Genomic DNA, 20,687 nt, shown 5'->3' with positions numbered 1-20,687 from the left:
GCACAGGACAAATTGTACCTCGTGATAAATTGGTGAGTTTGGAAGAAAACAGCAGAGGTTAATCAGATTTGCCAGAGTTGAATCTACTTGGTTGCAGCCCAGAATATGTCGTTATACTGATATCTCTGTAGCTTCTATAGCAAATATGTCAAACTCGCGACGTCACGTGACGTCACGCAACGTATCGGGACGGTTTTGCCATTGCCGGCAATGGGGTGGGCGTGGCTTCCACATGAGGCATCCGTCCCGCGAGCCGGCAGTTTGACACCCCTGTTCTATAGGGAATATTCTGTATACTGGAAGTATTAACTAGTTCTTTGGGGGGCGGGAGAAAAAGAGAGAGAGAGAGAGAGAGAGAAAGGAAGGAAGCAAGGAAGGAAAGAAGGAAGGAAGGAAAAAAGAAAGAAAAGGAAAGAAGAGAAAGAAAGAAAGAAAGAAAGAAAGAAAGAAAGAAAGAAAGAAAGAAAGAAAGAAAGAAAGAAAGAAAGAAAGAGAGAAAGAAACTGAGTCACCAGAGTGGGTTAGCAAAAAGAGTAGCAAAAGAGATAAATGCAGTTTTAGCCTTCCTTAGTAGAATGAAGGTCAGTAATAGTTGCCTTTTGGTTATTATGCCTTATTCAGATTCCATCTCAGCTTTTGTGCCCAGTTCAAAACAAATTTAGAAAAACTAAACTGGTATAAAGAGGAACTTCTGAGGAGGCATTGAGTTAACTGAGTATGTTTAGCCTTGAGAAAAGAAGATTAAGGGGGGATATAATAGCACTCTTCAAGTACCTGAAAGGACTTTACAGAAAAGCAGGTGGAGACCTGTTTTCTGGTAGAGAATATATGTAGCTGAGAGTTGGATTTTTGGCCTCTTGGTGTTCTCTGAGCTTCCGTTTGCTTCTTGCAGATATTTCATTACCAGGCTGGTTTAAATCAGTAGTACATGGGGCACTGAAGTTTGTTATCTGTTTATATGTGATAGATTGATCTGGCTTGGAACATCTATAATTTCCCAATTGAAATGGTGTTTGTACAGGTAGTCCTCGACGTACGACCACAATTGAGCCCAAAATTTCTGTTGCTAAGTGAGACTGTGGTTAAGTGAGTTTTGCCCCTAACTCATGACCTTCCTTGCCACAGTTATTAAGCGAATTATTGCGGTTGTTAAGTGAGTAAGTGAATCTGGTTTCCCCATTGACTCTACTTGTCAGACGTTTGCAAAACTTGATCACATGACTCTGGGACAATGCAGCTGTCATAAATATGAGTCAGTTGCCAAGCATCTGAATTTTGATCACATGACCATGGGGATGCTACAACGGTTGTAAGTCATAAATCACTTCTTTCAGTGTCTTTGTAACTTCGAATGGTCACTAAATGAATGGCTGTAAATCGAGGGCTAACCTGTACTTGTCATTGTGTAGTGAAATCAAAGAATTTTCCTGGTACCTTCTGGCTGCCAATTGATTTTCAGGGTTACGGACTGCCAATTTATCCTATATAGCAATCTTCATGGTCCGTGCATTGTATGTTGTAACTTGACATGTTTTGTCTTTGGCTGTTGAGTCTTTATGTTTGCTTTGGATAGATACTGTTGATTTTAGGGGCTGCTGTAATGCCAACAATTTATACTCATCTGGGGGTAATTTTTAAAATGTTTTTTAATGTGCGGTAGAGCTATCCTTTTCGTAGGTTATGCAGGTTGTGTTACAATCAGTCGCACAACACATGCACGTTAACCAACACTTAGAAAAGCAGGAACTGAAACCTGAATAGGAACAACCAAGGAAGAAACTACACTCAATTCAAAGAGCAGTTGAGAAAGAAACAACACCCCAATGGAGCCACCCTATTTAAACAGCAAGAAGACTTAATTTCCCCGTGCATCAGTGATATTACCTAGGCTAGTAATTAAATGTCTGCAAGAAGAAAAGCAAGCTCAAAAATCACCACTGACCCAAAAAGATCAGTTTTCTGTTCTTCCAAAATGTTGGACGTGACACACAGTAGCAGATTTAAATTATAGAAAGACAATTCCAATTGAATATTAGGAAAAAAAAATATTCTAATGTTAAAATCATTTTGACAATGGAGCCCGATAACAAGAGAAGGTAGTAGGATCTCCTTCGCTGTGTAGGTGCAAACCATAGCTTAAACAGGTACCTGTTGAGGATGCTTTAATTTCTGCTGAGCAGGGTGTTATGCATGATGGCCTAAATGTTTCCTTCCTGTTTGTTATTCTGTGATTAAGAAGTCTTTTGCAACCTGTAAAAATGAGCCCTGAATATTATACCATGAGATTTCGAAGGAAACTATACAGGCGTTCTCCAATTAATAGTAAATAAGGGAATTCAAGGAATCCTGAACTGTGATCATATGGGCAGTGGGAAATCAAATGGGTTCTATTTTGGTTACATAAAACCAAACACTGTGATTTATGTACACAGTGGTTGAGGATTTTTGAATGAGTCAGAATCCTGTGACTTGTTCAATAAACCATCACTAAAATGAATCATAGTTTAAAGGGATGTGTAAATCCAGCCATAAGTGATTTCAGCTAGCAAGAATCTTAATCTGTTTTTGAACCAGGGGTTATTATTATTTTTTTTCAAGTGACATTAGTTGACAGAACTTGATTGTTCTCCCAAAGAAAGATGTGACATCATAATTCTTATGTCTTGAGATAGTGAAAATGGAAAATGCTGTATATAGAAAAGCAGGCAGGGGGCTGATTCTGAGTTGGGCTATTCAGGGATTTACACAGAATATTATGGCAGTAGCACAAAAAGAGCTGTTCACGTTGTTTGCTTTCCTTCCCAAAAATAGTTTAGCTGAGGTTCGATATCATTAATACATTACAAATAATAGTCTTCAGTAAATTCGGCATGAATTGGCTACTGCTGTAAGGGTAGTCTTCAATTTACAACCACAATTGAGCCCAAATTTTCCATATCTAAGCAAGAGAGTTTTGCCCTATTTTACAGCCTTTCTGGCTGCAGTTATTTAGTGATCGCAGCAGTAACACGGTTGTTAAGTGAATATAGCTTCCCCACTGACTTTGCTGGTCAGAATATTGCAAAAGGTGATCATATGACTCCAGGACACTGCAGCCATCAGAAATACATGCCGGTTGGCAGTGTCCAAATTTTGATCACGTGACCGTGGGGATACTGGTTGTAAGTGTGAAAAATGGTCATAAGTCACTTTTTTCAGTGCCATTGTAACTTCGAACAGTTACTAAACAAATGCTTGTAAGTCTAGGACAGGGGTGTCAAACTGCCAACCCGTGGGCCGGATGCGTCATCCGGAAGCCGTGCCCACCCCATTGCCGACAATGGCGAAAAGGCTCCAATACGTTGTGCGACGTCACGTGACGTAGCGAGTTTGACATGTCTGGTCTAGGAAAAGTTGTGCCGGATGTTTCCTGATTGAGAATTCTTAGTGCTGTCATGAAAGAAGAGACAAATGCATTCAAAGAGAAGTAGCATTAAAAAAACAACACCTCTGATTAGGATATGGAGATTTTGCAGTATACAGTAGTCCTATTCATATCTACTCAGAATGTTATGCCCATTTCCACTTCCGTTTTGTCCATGACTAGTACCATAATAGGGACGCGGTGGCTCAGTGGGTTAGGACGCTGAGCTTGTCGATCAGAAGGTCGGCAGTTTGGCGGGTCGAATCCCGAGTGCCGCGTAGCAGAGTGAGCGCCTGTTACTCGTCCCAGCTTCTGCCAACCTAGCAGTTCGAAAGCACGTAAAAAATGCAAGTAGAAAAATAGGGACCACTACGGTGGGAAGGTAACAGTGCTCCATGCGCCTTTGGCGTCTAGTCATGCCGGCCACATGACCACGGAGACGTCCTCAGACAAGCGCTGGCTCTTCGGCTTTGAAACAGAGATGAGCACTGGCCCCTAGAGTCGGAAACGACTAGCACGCACATGCGGGGGAACTTTCCATTTGAACGTTTTTATTTTTTTCAAAATAATTTAATTCTGCGTTAAATTCTGCAAGGATCTAATACATAGGTTCAGCACTGGGGCCATCAGCATTGATCTCACAGAAGAATTTGCTTAAAGAAGAATTGGTATTCTGGATGCCAGCCATTTCCCCCTCCCCCGGGGGAACCTTTACCTTTACCTTTAGTACCATAATGTGTTTTTTTAATACAACATATGTTTTCCAAGGTTTATAACTGATTTGTAAGTATTACTACATGCTGCAAGAGAAAATGACAGAGAAACATCCTCTTTCCTTGCTGTTTCTAAAAACTAGTCTGGAAGCGAGAAGGGTATTTTAATTAAATTCATTTCATTACATGTTTCTTTGTTTTTACTTTTTGGTTCATAAATTGCTTAATATATTTTTTCTTAGAATCCTGTAATATAAAAATATGTGTACCCTTCTAAACATAGACTAAGATTTTTAGTATTTTGTCACATGTTAGATGTTTAGGCTCCTGTAACTCTTTACAAGGGAACAATAACTGTAGAGAAAATTACTGTTATTCAAACAGCACTCCAATTATAAGAACAGAAGATGTGAAACAGATGTTCTGTAGACCAGAAGAAAGATAGGGCAGCAAATGAAAACCTTTGAAATGACTTCCACAGTTCTAATTTCTATTGCAGGGATACTTTGAAGTTGTCTTCTCCCCACACTTTCCCCCAGAAATTACACACTTACGGTCAACTGCCTCATAAAGGGGAGCTAAATTATGTTTAACTGTTAGTGAAGCAACTACAGAATGTTGCTATCTTTTAGCAGTGTTTTGAGATGATTTTATTACAATAACATTTAAAAGTGTTATTCTCATTCATGGAGAAATAAAATACTTGGTATGGTATTTTTCAATCAGCACTCTCTAATTTTGTTAGGAAATTCTTGAATCATTCCTTCTTCCATGAGTATGGTAAATGAATAGCATGAGGAAGATGATAAAATGACAGCATAAAATGTGTCGTTACATACTTGCGTCCTAGTATCTGACACGAGTATGTATGTTGTGTTTGTGTGATGACATCATCGTGCATGTTTCATCATCTGTTGTATTGACTTTATGTCCTGGTCATCTGTGTTGAAAGCTACAGTATATGGTTTAGGACACGGACAGAATAATTTAACTTAGACTGAATGCTTGGATGTAAAGAGAATCTAAATGGGAAAAGAATGCAAGTGTGATTTTATTCCGTTATGAGTTTCAACCATACCGTAGTCGTGTCAGAGAACAAGAAATATGTCTGAAATCTGGACTGTTCTGAATGTTTTGGTGACTGTGCAAGGAACAACGACAGTTTTGTTTTGTTTGAAATAAAAAATAACATTAGTGACTGCTTTTAGTGTGCATGAAGCAGGATTTCATCTCCTTAATGAGACTTGAACTGCATTTGAAATTCTCCTGCTTTAATTGCTAGACCTTCCAGATGTCCGGATCCTCTTATGTAGGGAATTTAAGTACTTGAAAAAGTATTAGAATCTGAAAAAAAATGAGTAAAGAAAGATGGGAAAATGAATTTCATGCAGCTCAGTGTTTTCAGCATATTTACTCAGAAGTAAATCTTTCTAAATTTAACGTGTGGGGGATTAAGAAAATTTGCGTAGAGTTTCCATCCTAAATAATACCATGGGATAAATGATATTTCCTGGCTCTTGTGAGAGTCATAATAGTTCCTTCTGAAGACTTGGCTAAGATTCTCTCTCCCTTGTTCTCCCCTACTTGGAATGCCTCCCTTAAATACATAATACAAAAAGTAGTTATTTAACTGATGTACCGTTGACTTACAATCATAGGAGGAAACAGAAAGCTGTGATCCTACTTTGGGGAATACTTTGTAAAATGTTCAAGCAGATTCTTTTTCTCTTTAGCAGATGACACCAAGCCCCCACTTCCCCCTACCCTGGAGCCCACAGGACCTGCACCCTCCCTATCGGAGCTGGACTCTCTGCAGGACCCTCCAACTCTCAAACCCATTAGCGAAAGCAAGTCCTTGAACAGACTGCATAAACGGCTGAAATCCGAGGGCGAGCTCTTTGATAAGAAGACGCTGCAGCGGGAGAGCCACCACGCCTTCCAGCGCTTGCTCAGCGACAACGGCCTGAATGGATTGGCCCTTCAGGCTACGGGCACTTCTGCCAGCCCCCCGTTTAGTGGAGTGGGCAGGCGGACTTCTGTCCTTTTTAAAAAAGCCAAGAACGGGGTGAAACTACAAAGAGATCTGGACTGTCCCCTTGAGAATGGAGAGGACCACGGCCAAAGTGGGCAGCTCTCCCCCTCCAGCATAGAGGGCGAGCAGCCATCTCGGAAAGAGCCACAGAGTGGGAGCTGCAGCGGGAGCGATGACGAGAAATCCCCCAGGCAGGCAGGAGTGACAGGTGACTCCCCTGAGCTTTCATTCCTCTGATGTTTTGGAAAGTCAGAGATTTCCAGAGTAAGGGTATCGGCTGGCTGGCTAGCAGGCAAGAAATGTCCACATCTCTATACCGTCCAGCATTTCCCCGAGTCACTTTGATCACTGGGTTCTGTGTAGTTTCTGTGATAGGAACCTTCGCACCAGGCTCCAGTGATACTAAGGATGAGAAAAAGCTTATGGGCCCCAAAGAGAAGATTAGCCTGAGTTGTGGAAGTTATGCTGACCTTTTGATTTGTAACTGATTGGATTTTTTTATTTTTATTATTATTTATTCTGTTGCTAGGACTGTTTTGGGGAGGATTTGGAACGTTTGATAGTTTGAGATATAAGAGTAGAAAGGGTATAAGTTTCTTTATTTTCATCCCAAAAATGTTTCCCCTTGCTTAGACCTCTTTTCATATTTTTATTTGGGGATTGATCATTATGTATATTACTTTTTATAACTCTTTCATTGGAATGAATCCTGACACTATTGAGATTTTTTTTCCAGTGAACATTTGCTGTTAACACCAGAATCTTCTCCATTGCTTTTAGAATAGAACAAAATAATATGCCAAACACAAGTTTGATGGTGCCTGAAAGAATGCAACAATATTAAAACTTCACTTATTTATAAGAGCAGGATCTTTCACTTCCGTGAATGTGTCTCTGAATTTAGGGCTCATGTGATGACTCATAAGTGAGTGTGTGATCAGGCTCCCCTGAAAAACATATTTGAAAATACTCATATTTGAAGTTCTGCCAATGATATTTGATCTCTAATAGTTTATTCACATGTGGCAGTTAACATTTGATGCTGCAGTCATTACATAGTTAACATTGATCTGTGAGCCCTTATATTATTTCAATATTTAAAAGCGAGAGGATCAAATTATTCTTTATGTATAGAGAGGATTACTTTATGAAACGAGGCTTTATGAGAGGCTTCCAGTTTGGGAATGTTGAATGGATAACCATTCCAAAAGCAGTATTTTTTTACTTACGTGCTCCACGGAGCACTTTTATTTGTCTATCAAATTTATGTGGCTGCCCATATCACAAGAAGTGACTCTGGGTGGCATAGAAGAATCAAGTAAAAAGCAACAGAATGATATATGAATAACAAAATTTTCTCTGAAAACTGTCTATAAGAGACAAAATATATATCAGTAATTTTTAATATATTGCGGGACCAAAGACATATTTTCTTAAGTAGTATATAACACTGATAAGAAGTTAGAGTCATGAGTCTGTCTTCTTTAATCTAATACCCAGGAGTTATGTTTTGTGAGAATTGTCATATTTCGGGAGCATCCAATTTTGAGAAACTTGCAGCAGGTGAAATCTCCCACTTAGGTATATCCCAAGGCGTTTTGATTTTTATGCATTTGAGTTGTTGAGGGTGATGTTGTTGTTAGTTGCGAAGTCGTGTCCGACCCATCGCGACCCCATGGACAACGTTCCTCCAGGCCTTCCTGTCCTCTACCATCTTCTGGAGTCCATTTAGGCTCACGCCTACTGCTTCAGTGACTCCATCCAGCCACCTCATTCTCTGTTGTCCCCTTCTTCTCTTGCCCTCAACCTTTCCCAGCATTAGGCTCTTCTCCAGTGAGTCCTTCCTTCTCATTAGGTGGCCAAAGTATTTGAGTTTCAACTTCAGGATCTGGCCTTCTAAAGAGCAGTCAGGGTTGATCTCCTCTAGGACTGACCGGTTTGATCGCCTTGCAGTCCAAGGGATTCGCAGGAGGGTACAGTTACAGTAAAAATGAGGGTGCCGTTGGAAGAATTGAAGGAGCACATTAGGGGCAGATTGTCATGAAGAATATCTATGTGGTTGCAAAGAGTCAACAATGATGTGGTGTCACATAATCAGTGATGTGTGTTTGTGCCTGCATCCATGCTTTATACATTTGTGTAGTCTTATTTCAAAGGCTTATGCACAATAGCTGGTCTTACGTATCACCTGCTGGTCTCCAGTCCAAATATTAATTAAGCCTAACCCTGGTTTGCTTCTGAGCTCTGCAGAAGTGATCAGCTTAGTGTGTTAGGCTTACATAGCAGCTGTTGTTTAAAATAATGAACTATCAGGGTAGTTTCATATTCTAGTTTGACTAGTAAGCGCAGCGGTTATTTTTCCCATTTTGAGGCATTTGTGTGACAGCTCAGTCACCAAAAGATTCTAATATTCTGCTGAAAACTCTTTTCATTCAGACTTCTTCCCCTTAGACTCCATCCTTTTTATCTTTTTGTTCCTGATTAGAAAATTATATAGTGAACAAAAGGGAGTTTTCTGCTTTTCTTCTCATGATAATGATAAGAACACCTTTGTTAAGAAAAAGAATGAAGACTAATTGGCAGAAAATAAGATCAGATAGTTTATTACTGTCAGTGGTAGTACTTTACAAAAAAGAATGATTTCATCCTTGTATTTTGAGGGGGTGATGTGGATCTCTTTTTTAAAAAAAAATAATCACATCCATGGGGAGCCTTCTTGAGGCTAATGTATTTCATGAATGCTTAGAGGAGCATTTTATTTGGGAGCTACATTTGTGATTGATCCTCTGACTGTTATTCCGTCACCCCTGGAATCCAATATTTTCTCATCCTGAATGCTGATTCAGCAGTTCCATTTAGCTATTTTCTATGACCATATAGATCCCGTTCCTGTTCAGTCTAATATTTAATCAGTTGATGGCAGTTTGAATCATATTTGCCATTTAATTGCCAGTTCACCAAATCTAAGGATATCCTTTTGGACCATTTTACATCGGAGGAAGAATTTTGGTGTTGGCAACTTTTTGGCGGTTTTACTGCTCAGCCTTGATTCTAGTTAAATAAAATGCATAATAAAAAATAGTAGCTCATACACAACCTGAAACAAAATGGCTAATTGTCATTTTATTAGGTCTGGAACACTTTTAAGCATAGTAAAACCTCAAAACAGATCAGGGAAATAAGGCAATATTGATATCTCGAAAGCATTTTAACCCCTTTTACATAGGCAGGAGGGTTAAACAGTATGTGGTGACACTATTATTAATTACTCCCAAGACAGCTGCTTTTGTAGGGGGATTTCCTTTTATACCAGGGGTAGGCAACCTTGGCTCTTTTATGACTCATGGACTTCAACCCCCAGAATTCCTGAGCTATGCTGGCTCAGTAATTCTTGGAGTTGAAGTCCATGAGTCATAAAAGAGCCAAGGTTGCCTACCCCTGTTTTATATCATCATTGTAAATTTTATTCCCATTTACAGTGTCTTTGGTTGGATAGGAATTCTATAAGAACTAAGCTCAAAGGTGAATATATGTTTATACCCTTTTCATGTTAAAACTTATCTTCCTCTATGTGCATATTCTTCTTCTAGAACCAAGAATATTACTACTTTTTATACCTTTACACTTTATAATACTTATAATAACAGGTATTAGTGAATATATAGAAGATAGTTAAACACTTTTTTTCTTTAGAATCGTCATAATAAAGGAAATGACAGTAGGGAGAAAAGTAGCACCTTTGTTATAGTACAAATGCATGATAATTTATTGGGATTAAATAAAGAGAGAAACAAAAACATACTCAGAAGAAAAGTAATGAGGTGTCCAGGGGATTCCTGTTTGAATGGATATAATAATAATCAAACTTTAAAACAACAATTTAAAAGGATAGGAATAAAAGAATTAGCAATTGAAAAATCATGGCATAATTGCTGGAATGAAGACTATTCCAAAATTAATTCTATGAGGGACTGATAGAATTACTGATACACAGTACTGTTTTTATGGGATAGTTATATTCAGGCAAAATCAAAATAAATATATATGTAGAATATTACGTACACAATTCAGTATGAACTATTTAATTATAATCATACTAAAAACTAATGCTTTGTAATCTCAAAACTGTGTGTCAGAGATCATCTATAATCCATATATTAGGTTTGTTTGCATGCTGTGTGTTTTCATTCTCTTCAGTTATCTGTGTCCAACATAACTTTTAATTTTTAAAAAATGGTTAAAGAAACTATAATATTTAACACTTCTTGACCTAGGAGATGTTTACAGAAAGACAGTAAATATTCATATACATACAAATGTTGCAACACAGTATATTCAAGATTCTCCTGGTGGTCAGGGCACTTGCATAAGATTGCAGAATATAATCCTTGAAATACTCCCCCCCCCCAACTACTGCACTGAATTATCTGTTTTATTCTACTATTTCTCCTTTTGTAACAATGCACAAAAAGAAAGATAAAATTACCTTGTAGTGACTTTTATGCTGGGAAAAACAATGCAGTTGGAAATGCAGTGAACATGTATTTTGAATGAGTTCTATTAGTTTGAAAGGATAATTTGCAACCAATTGGCTTCTTTATTATTTTTTGGAAATAAAACAAAAAGCAAAATGTGTGTATAAAACTAAAAGTGTTATCCTCTTAACTTTATTTGGGAAAATACCATCTGAGAGGATCAAGGAAATGTAGGATTCTATTAATAAGATTGTCCCTAGAATAATTACTTTGATAAATATCTTCATTGGCTTTAAACTCAAATGTTACGTTGTAATTAGGAGAAGAAGTTAAAATTGCTCACATTTTCCCCAGTGTCTGTTGTGCATCATTTAATAAGTGGGTTCTTACAAATATTTTACTTTCCTGCCCCACAGTTACTCCATCTGGATTAATGCAATCTATTGTGTTAACTGCGTAAAGCTTTATTGGGTTCAATGCAGTGGCATCATAAATGAAATTCGGAACTCACTGGATGCTGGTGATTCTGGCTCAGATTTGAAAAGCTAAAGCAACAGTATAAGCTCTGCTATGCCTACACCTGAGTCTCCCTAAGCACGATGAAGTTGTGAAAGTGAATGTTCCTAAACTTTTCTCTGACTGCCAAAACGGCTCCATTAAGGTCTCTAGTAGATATCCAGATGGGAAATGCCACTGGGCAGCCACTTTGCACAAACACTCGGAAGGTTATGCCAACTGTTGCCTTAAATCTTAAATGCATTCTGAATGTAGCTAAATTGAATCTGCTTATCTAACCTCTTTAGCTGGACTGTATAATTGTCTTTGCGTTTTCCTTGATGAATCTCTGAATATCTTTTGAAGAAAAATACTATGTGTAACTAGACTTGTTGTCATCTGTCTCATCAGCAACTGTGACCAATGGCTTCAGGAAGCATACAGAAAGTGGGTCTGATTCAGAATGTAGCTCTGGACGGGGCAGCGGTCTTTCATTTGACATATGCAGGTAAGACCTCTTTTGGGTGGTTGCATTCAAATAATTGAAATTCTACTAATTTTATATAGGTAGTAGGTTGCAGATTTCAAGGTGAAAGTGATTGTTCCTGCCTTATGTTTTGGGCAACCTACAACACAGTAGTAATGGTAGGACTCATATTTGCAATACATTTTTACCTTATGAGTTTCCCAAACTGAGGTATATCTCCCTTGGGGAGGTGTAGACAAAGTCCAGGGGAGGTGTGACGAACCTTTTAGTTACAATATACAGTTGCGACACAAAGTTTCATTGTATTATTTTCATTGTTCATTTGTGTCCATTTTGGTGATTGGATTTTTATAGGAGGTATATACATTAAGATTACACCAAAGGGAGATATGGCAGGTGTGGTGGCAGAAAGTTTAGGAATCCCTGCCTTATAACATATTTATTTTCTGTCTCTTTCTTCATTTAGCACTAATATTTTAAAATTAACTTACCTGATGATTCCAAGATATAGGGGTACTGTAAGGTCAAGAATAAATTCCAATCCAACTTTTAGGAAAGTTTCCTACAAAAAAAATGGTTTGGTTTGTCCAGTAAACATCTAAATCTTTTTAGATTTACTTCCAAACTTTTGCCCTAGAAATTGTAGAGCCACATTATCTCTGCTGACTCTTCTTACCTTGTCATAGTCTATCTTTCTCAGCAGTGTGAAGCCTCCTTGGCATTTGCTTGCTTCCTCATTCCTCCTATACAATTCCCGGAAGCAGCTCATCATTATTTTAAAGACATAACAGAGCTCCTCTCTGAGGGAGGTGAGCAGTTTAGAAATAGGAAATAGAAAACAATCAATCCGTCAATCAATCAATCAATCAATCAATCAATAATTTGGCAATTATTTTGTCCTTGTTTTTCTTCATGTGGTTTCAGTTGCCCTGCAGGTATCCAGATCATGTAAAGCAGGGGTCTTCAAACTTGGCCCTTTTATGACTTGTGGACTTCAACTCCCAGAATTCCTCAGCCAGCAAAGCTGGCTGAGGAATTCTGGGAGTTGAAGTCCACAAGTCATAAAAGGGCCACGTTTGAAGACCCCTGATGTAAAGGATGCTGAAATTGCATATCAAGCCCAGAGGAATGGCTTTCACACTAGCATGGTGACCATCCCAGAAAATAACACTCCTTTGTGACTTGACTCTTTGGTTTCCTTTAGTTCATGACATTATGTGAACTGAACTGAAGCTAACTATCAAATGTTATTTATTATGTAACTTTCTTGTCACACCTCCTTTTTTTTCACAGTAGTCCGCCACCACATAAACGTAGCCGAGGAAAGCCTGCTCTTACACGGGTCCCTTTTCTGGATGGTGTAAATAAAGATTTGGCCTATAGCAACTCAGGTGAGATAAAATGTGCACATGAAATTAATATTAGTAATATATAGGTGCTATTTTTCATGTCGACTGTGCCACAGGAGAATAAGTCTGCAGTTCTCTGCATATTTCTGTGGAGTTAAGCACTACCAAATTCAGTGGGGCTTGCTTTTGAATAGCAGTGCTTTTTTGTAGAGGGCCTAATCATGCGGAAGATTCTCAGGAGTCATAGCTTCAGCCAGCAGTTTTCATTCTATCAAATCCCCTTACTTCATGCATTTAACTATTCCACATTATATAATTATAATACGTTATGGAATACAGGTACTTTGGGGAACAGGATATGGATATAGGAATGCTGAGTAAAGGCATTTAAAATCTTGTACAGTGCATTCACAGTACAAAATGCTTCACTATACTAAACAATTAGACTCTGCAAGGCTTTGTAGAAACAGTCAATCTTTAAGCGAATTATCTGTTCATAAATCCAAACCCAGCTTATCCAATAGGTGTTTTTTGCCAGAAAATGGCAAAAAAAAAGTTGCAAAACATGACCGTGGGTCATAAATATAAACTGGTTGCCAAGTGCTCAAAATGTGATCATGTGATTGTGGGAGTGATATGACAGTTGCAACTTTGAGAACAGGTTGTAAGTAACTTGTTTTGAGTCTGTTGTTAAGTGATCACTTGTAAGTCAATGACCACCTGTAGTCCAAAATTTGTTGGTGAAAATATCGCTTATGTATGCAAGGACATAAGACAGTTCTTTTATCAGTCATTCCTATGCTAGTAGAAGATTTCTGTCTTGTATTATTCTCCTTTTAGAAGACTGAGGATGGTTGGAATAAGGCAGTTGTTTCACTGGCATTGTGGGAACATTCATGTGTTTTGCCCTAATAACATCATAGGATTGTCCTGCCGAATTTGCAGTATATTTCTTTTGTACCAAATCCATTATTAGAGACTCTTTTTATCAGTTTAAAAGAAGAAAGTGGTAGGATAATTTATAAGTTATTGCCTTCTTTATCTAATATGCTATTTTTATTTTTGTTCAATTTTGTTTTATTATATCTATTTTAATTAGTTTGTAAGACCTAGCTTTAAGTACAGTCTATGCTTCCATACCAATAATACTGAATCTTCATTGTTATGATTGGTGAAACTGGCATAGCACAACATAATCCTAAATTGGCTGTTATTGTAACTTCTTAGGAAGAAACTTGCTGATGTCATTTGAGGAACACGCTGACCTAGAACCTCTGGAGCTTGTGTGGGCAAAATGTCGTGGCTATCCTTCGTACCCAGCCCTGGTATGTACCTAAGGCTAAGCCAGCGGTACTTCTTCTTGGAAAAAGAAGTTAATTATATTGAAGAACTGTGCATAAGAAAAATCTCACTCAGTATTTTTATATTTACTTCCTGCTAAAAGGCAAAATAGTACACCTGCTTTGAAACACCAAACAGCCTCTAAATATTTTAAGATTATCTGGGGTAGATTTGAATTTTCAGAATTCAGTTTGGTAGTTTAATTATTACTTGTGTTTATTAATTGTTTATTTTTCTAATTATAAATTTACATCTTTCTCTAGTTACATCATGATTCTCTTTCTCTAATCTGCCCTACCTATTATCAAAACCATGTAAATTCATTTTCTTCGGTTTTGCACAAAAAGTCGATTAAGAGTTTTGAGTTTTTGCCTATTTCTCATCTATAAATGCTTCTGGTGTCAGATTTACAAAGGAGTTTTCGGGGCACAATCTGTGCGTTTGACTCTATTTCTTATTCTCAATAGGGTACATCTAACATATTTTTTAAAATCCACATTAATCTTGATTTTATTATACTACAAATAACCATGCCACCCAAATCTCAGATCACGTCCTTTTGCAGCCATGTTGCAAAAATACAATTATAAATCAGATAAACCCAATACTCACCCTTTTGCATCTTGTAATACCATATATTTAACCTTTGGTCATTTTTGCCTGCCATACAAACTTAAATATATCCTTTTGCCATTGTTAAATGGTGCATCTGTTGTCAAAGCAGGTATTGTCTAAAACAGGGGTCCCCAACCTATGGTCTGCGGCCTGAGACTGGACTGCAGGTTCTTGGCCACTGGGCTGCAGAAATGGCTGGCCGGTGCATGCCCATGTGGACGCACATTCCCCCACTTGGGCTACTGCTCATGGTCCTGTTTGTGCAGGCGCGCAGGCGCAAATGGGGATGCTAGCGCAGGGCAGGTGTCCGCAGCCCATTTGCGAATGTGCCGCTTACCCGGGTGGTTTGTGTGGCCCGTTCACCGCTGTGCACACGCGCATGCACCAATTTTGAAGCTGCTCTCCTTCCCTCCGCTTCTCGAGCCTGGAAAGGTTGGAGACCTCTGGTCTAAAACAGAAACATCATTCTACACAAGACATTCATTTGTATCACAGAAATTCTTCCTAACAATAACAATTGTAAATTCTCCCATATTAATATATCTTTTTAAACTTCATTCCACGTTTTAATACTAAAATGTAATAAGCGCTAATACTTTCAAGTGAGTTCTCAAATCCAGTTTTAAAATCTATGATTTAACCTCAGAAATCTAAGACATTAGATTCAGGCTGCATAAAAGTGTACCTTGTTCGATAGGAAAGTGAAAAAAATAAAATAAATTGTTACAACCAAATTTTATACAGATAAGGGCTTCATGTGTACGCGTAGGAATGATATTTGATGCAACATTTTCAATAAACACCTTCATGGTACAAGAGAGTGATTATCAGGGTTAATCTGTTTTTCATGCTGGAACCAAGGCTTTTGAAGTTACATCATTGAGCTAAATTTCTGTGACTTGTGTTAAATCACCTCTGTCTTTTGCTCTTTGCTTTTAGATCATTGATCCTGAGATGCCACAAGAGGGCCTCCTTCACAATGGAGTCCCAATCCCTGTCCCCCCTCTGGAAGTGCTAAAATTAGGTGAGCAGAAGCAAGCGGAGACTGGAGAAAAACTTTTCCTTGTCCTTTTCTTTGACAACAAGAGGACATGGTGAGTCAAATAAACAAATGAAGGGGAATAACCTCTTTTCTTTGGACAATAGAATAGCAAGTATTTATTTTAATTAATATAGCAAGCTTGTTGATGATCAAGGGAGGTTTCGGCTATGCAACTGAGTAGCAAGCCAAAAACTGATCCTTCTTGTGCAGTGGCTCCCAAACTTTTCTATACCCTGCACCCCTAGAACGCTTCTGATATATTCTTGCACCCCTTACAAAAGTTCAAAATGAATTACGCATATACACTATAATTTTGAAAGCCCTAATTTTCGCACCCTCTGGAATAACGTCTCGTACCCCCAGGGGATGCAAGGTTGGGAACCCCTGTTCTAGTGAATCATAAGTATGTCTTCTGTTTGTTACTGCACTAAGCAGTCTAGCTTGTTTTTGCTAGAGAGTATACATTTATTAACACTTTATCGGGCATTAGTGCAACTTGAACATTTAAAAGCCATAGAATGGGGTTGATCTGTACAATTTGTAATGCTCTCAATTTTTTCATTGTCTCCATAATAATTCTCTCTCTCTCTCTCTCTCTCTCTCTCTCTCTCTCTCTCTCTCTCTCTCTCTCTCTCTCTCTCTCTCTCTCTCTCTCTCTCTCTCTCTCTCTCTCTCTCTCTCTCTCTCTCTCTCCCCCTCTCCCTCCCTCCCTCCTCTAGGCAGTGGCTTCCACGAGAAAAAGTTCTTCCTCTTGGAGTAGATGACACTGTGGATAAACTCAAGATGCTGGAAGGACGGAAAACCAGTATCCGCAAGTCTGTCCAGGTTGCATATGACCGTGCAATGATTCACATGAGCCGCGTTCGGGGAGACCATCCTTTCGTCACACCCAATTATCTGTAGGAAACCTGCTCTACCCATCCTGTAGGAAGTAATGTCTACATCTACAGGCAAACTGGATCAACTATATCCTGAAGAATATGGGATTTTCCTGCCTACAGGAAGATACAATTGCCATATTTGCATTCTTAGTAGAGACACGGTATTTCCAACAGTAGGGAAAATTCATGTTACATACTTGATATGTGCCAAAAAGTCTGCCTGGTTTCTTTCTGAAGATGTTTCCCAAAGGATCCAGGTGGGAAAGAAGTGATGTAGCAGCCTGACCTAATAAGATGTTAGGAGCAGCTGCACTATAATGCTGCAACCCTGACAGAATCTTAGATAATTTGCTGATTGAACAAGAAGCCCTACCAGACTCTTGAGTTTTTAAACTTCAGCTAGTCCTGAAGCAGCTGTGGAGTTTATTGCTTCTGTTATGAATAGAGGGTCTTTTTGATGACTCTTGTGTGCCAAATGTTCACTAATATTCCCCATATATTTTTATGTTATTTTTTGAAAAACACTGGTCCCCTTCCCCCTTTCAATTACTTTTGCAACCCTGTGTGGAAATCTCTAAATTTGTATCTGTTTTTATGTTAGAGATTACAATAAAAAAAGAAAGATAGACTATTTGGGGGTAATGCCCCTTTCCTGATTTTCTGTCCTGCTCACATTCACAGAGCTTTAAATATGAAGAAACCCCTTGGGAGATATTTTCTGTGATTTTTACATTTCAATTTCAGATTCGTATACTTCTGAAAATCGATAAAATAATATTTTAAATGTTATTTTACAAATACTTATGCTGCTAGAATGTTGTTGCTAGATATGAAGGTTTATTGTGAAATGAGGAAAAAGCAATCTTTATTGTATCAAAAACATTTTCCCCCCCCTCCATTGTCAATGAAGCCCTGTCTCACTTGTCATGCCTGTTCTTGAGAAAACCACAGCGTCCTGTCCGTTCTGTAGGATTTCTAGACATGGAAGCATCGCCCCATTTGGGTTTGGGCCATTAAGCATCACATTGCACATTTAGAGCTTTTTCCAGCTTTCAGTAGTAAGCATCTGCTTATTTAGAGTGCCATATGTACTTTGGTGTAGGCAGTTCTGGACTAAGGCAATCATGTAGAATCATGATTCCTCTTTACCTGAAGAAATGAGAATTAAATTGGAATGTGTTTGTCATCTTATTCACCAGAATTCCTTACAGTCACTCTTGGCCACCCCATAAATACTTCAGCAATTGCTTTCATGCTCTCTGAGCTTCCGTTATTGGGATCCCCTTGAAGAAACCTGTTTTTTTTTTAACTTGCATATGCTACAAAAAGAGGAAGAGCTGAACCCTGCAAGTTGGCAATGCATTTCATATGTAACATTTGATTTTATGAAGTTTATTTTTCTTTACGAATTTCAAACCAAAGGTACAGAGCAAGATTGTAATTTGAAAACCATTGTGTGTTTTTTTCCCCTTTTTCACTTCATTATTGTTGTTATTTTCTTATGAAGAGATTGTCGAACAAACGTTATTGTGGGAAAATCACTGCCATTTCTATGTGGTGTTTTTTTTCAAGAACCACATTGTTGTACATTGGGACATAAAACCACACTATATGGGAAAAATCTGTAACATACAGAACACGAATAGGAATCTTTTTTTAAAAAAATAGTTAATATCTCAAGAGTGTGGTTACAGAAGGAACTTTTGTACATAATTGTAAACTACTGTTCTAAATTATTCAGGCCGATTGTTAATCCTTAAGTCCTCAGTTGTGTTGCTAGGTCTTTTGTATGCATACAATATAATTAATTTAAAGAAACATACATTTCCCCAGATTGTAGCCTGGCTGTTGACTTGTGATTTATGTTTAACTGTTTTAAGATCTTGCATTTTAATTTCTTCTATTTTTTTAAAATTACAATTTAAGGATTTGAATTGGCTAATATCCTGCTGTTGCTATGGGACCTAAATGTGACTTGTCAGTCTGCTGTAAAGCACAGATGGCTCTATTTATTGTAGAAAGTGAGTTTATTTGCTTTCTAGAACTGTTTATATCAGATGGAATAAGAGGTAATAAATTCTATGCTTGTAAAGAAAAATGCTAATTTTACCTACTATAATCTGACTGTCTGAAACTATATTTTCTCTCTGAGAAATAAATGTTCTAATGTAAAATATCTGATTGGACTATTTAAGCTGGGGAAATTTCTTTCCTGAGTTGGACTCTGAAATGAAATGATTTGTCAATGTATTTAGAAGATTTCTGAGTAGCTGGCTCTTGAAAACACTATCAGCCATTTCAAAGGGCTTTCCTCTTTCCAGATACACTTTCTAGAAAACCATGGGGCATGGAAAGGTGACTCCAAGCACAAGCAAAGCTGGTGTATAGATATGTTGATGCACTTCCACACTATCTGCATGCCAAAGCAACTTTGCCCGTGAAATAGCCAAAAATAGGATCATCATTGATAGTTCAGGCACAGAAAGGGCAGTTATATGCCAAATTGATAAATGTAACACACACTGATTTCTGAAGATGTCAACTCAAAGAACTTACTTTGCCTCATGAGTATTTTAATTTATCAGATGTTAATACACAAGGTCTCCTCCCCAGTCCCCATTGGCCTGTTTCAAGATGGAATATATTAAAGAGGAGGGCCAAGAATCTTGTTAAAATTTTGGCTTAAGACTAATCTTTGTCCTTTCTGTCATATCAGTTTGGGTGATTATGAGAGAGCAGGCCTTTGAGCAGGATGGTCATGTTTTCACTGTGTATTCTATATGCAAACCTCCAACTACAGAAATTTTCAGGACTTGTATTACGTTGCTTGTTCTTCCATTTCTGTTTTTCGATCCAAAGGAAATATGCATGGGCTGGAATGAATATAAGTGAAGTGATAAAAGTATGAGAACTTCTAATTGTTTATTCCTATTTATACTTCATTAATTCATGCAGTGAAAAACACTAGGTCATCATCCTACTGGGTGGATTATACTACGTGTTATATAAATGGTGGAACAGGGAAATCCCATGTTTGCATCTTGAGTAGCCTTACATTTTCTTTGACTCTCAGGCATAGGAATGTTGGCCTGTGATTGGTTAAACTGATTATGTTTTTATGTTGTAGGTAATTTTATTTATTATTTATTTATGGAATTTGTGTGGCCGCCCAATTCATTCACAGTGAATCCAGGTCTTACAATAACAACAACAAAAAAAATCCAATACAAAACCCAATAAACCTTCATCCCCCTGTTCTGGCAAGAACAATTAAACCAACCACCTTGGCAAAATCAGATCTTCAGGGCCTTTTGAAAGAGTGCCAAGGTGAGGACCAATTTTATTTCTGCAAAGATGACGTTCCACAGGGAGGGAGCCATCACAAAGAAGGCCAAGGCTTGGTTCTACCAGTTAAGACCTCCTTAAGAGATGCTGTCACTATTTCTCTGTTCTGGGATATTATTACTGAGGAAGAGTTTTTCTGCTGTTACTGGTGCAAGGCCACTAGCATTGTTTGGCCTCTTGACTGATTACCAACCTGCTTTTTTCCTATATAGGGACGCGGTGACTCAGTGGGTTAGGACGCTGAGCTTGTCAATCAGAAGGTCGGCAGTTTGGCGGGTCGAATCCCGAGTGCCGCGTAACAGAGTGAGCGCCTGTTACTCGTCCCAGCTTCTGCCAACCTAGCAGTTCGAAAGCACGTAAAAATGCAAGTAGAAAAATAGGGACCACTACGGTGGGAAGGTAACAGCGTTCCGTGCGCCTTCGGCATCTACTCATGCCGGCCACATGACCACGGAGACGTCCTCGGACAAGCCCTGGCTCTTCGGCTTTGAAACAGAGATGAGCACTGG

The 20,687-nt window shown here is 38.4% G+C and overlaps 1 protein-coding gene across 5 annotated transcripts in view; it reads left to right on the top strand.

The window, feature by feature from the left end:
- The window catches only part of BRPF3 (bromodomain and PHD finger containing 3), a 43,040-nt gene extending 22,353 nt beyond the window's left edge, over nucleotides 1-20,687 (top strand). The window contains exons 8-13 of one of the 5 annotated variants that reach the window (XM_081324320.1): nucleotides 5,853-6,356; nucleotides 11,530-11,626; nucleotides 12,899-12,996; nucleotides 14,182-14,279; nucleotides 15,850-16,004; nucleotides 16,672-20,687. In XM_081324320.1, coding sequence (XP_081180446.1) covers nucleotides 5,853-6,356; nucleotides 11,530-11,626; nucleotides 12,899-12,996; nucleotides 14,182-14,279; nucleotides 15,850-16,004; nucleotides 16,672-16,855 — 1,136 coding nt within the window. In that variant the 3' untranslated portion in view covers nucleotides 16,856-20,687. Of the gene's footprint in view, nucleotides 1-5,849; nucleotides 6,357-9,627; nucleotides 9,671-11,529; nucleotides 11,627-12,898; nucleotides 12,997-14,181; nucleotides 14,280-15,849; nucleotides 16,005-16,671 lie in introns of those variants that run through there. The other 4 variants (XM_081324319.1, XM_081324318.1, XM_081324321.1 and 1 more) reach the window with 4 other exon arrangements.

Source organism: Vipera berus, assembly GCF_964194415.1.
Source record: "Vipera berus genome assembly, chromosome: 3".
Classification (NCBI taxonomy): domain Eukaryota; kingdom Metazoa; phylum Chordata; class Lepidosauria; order Squamata; family Viperidae; genus Vipera; species Vipera berus.
The sequence above is the reverse complement of the archived record's forward strand: the minus strand, read 5'-3'. Positions and strand labels throughout refer to the sequence as shown.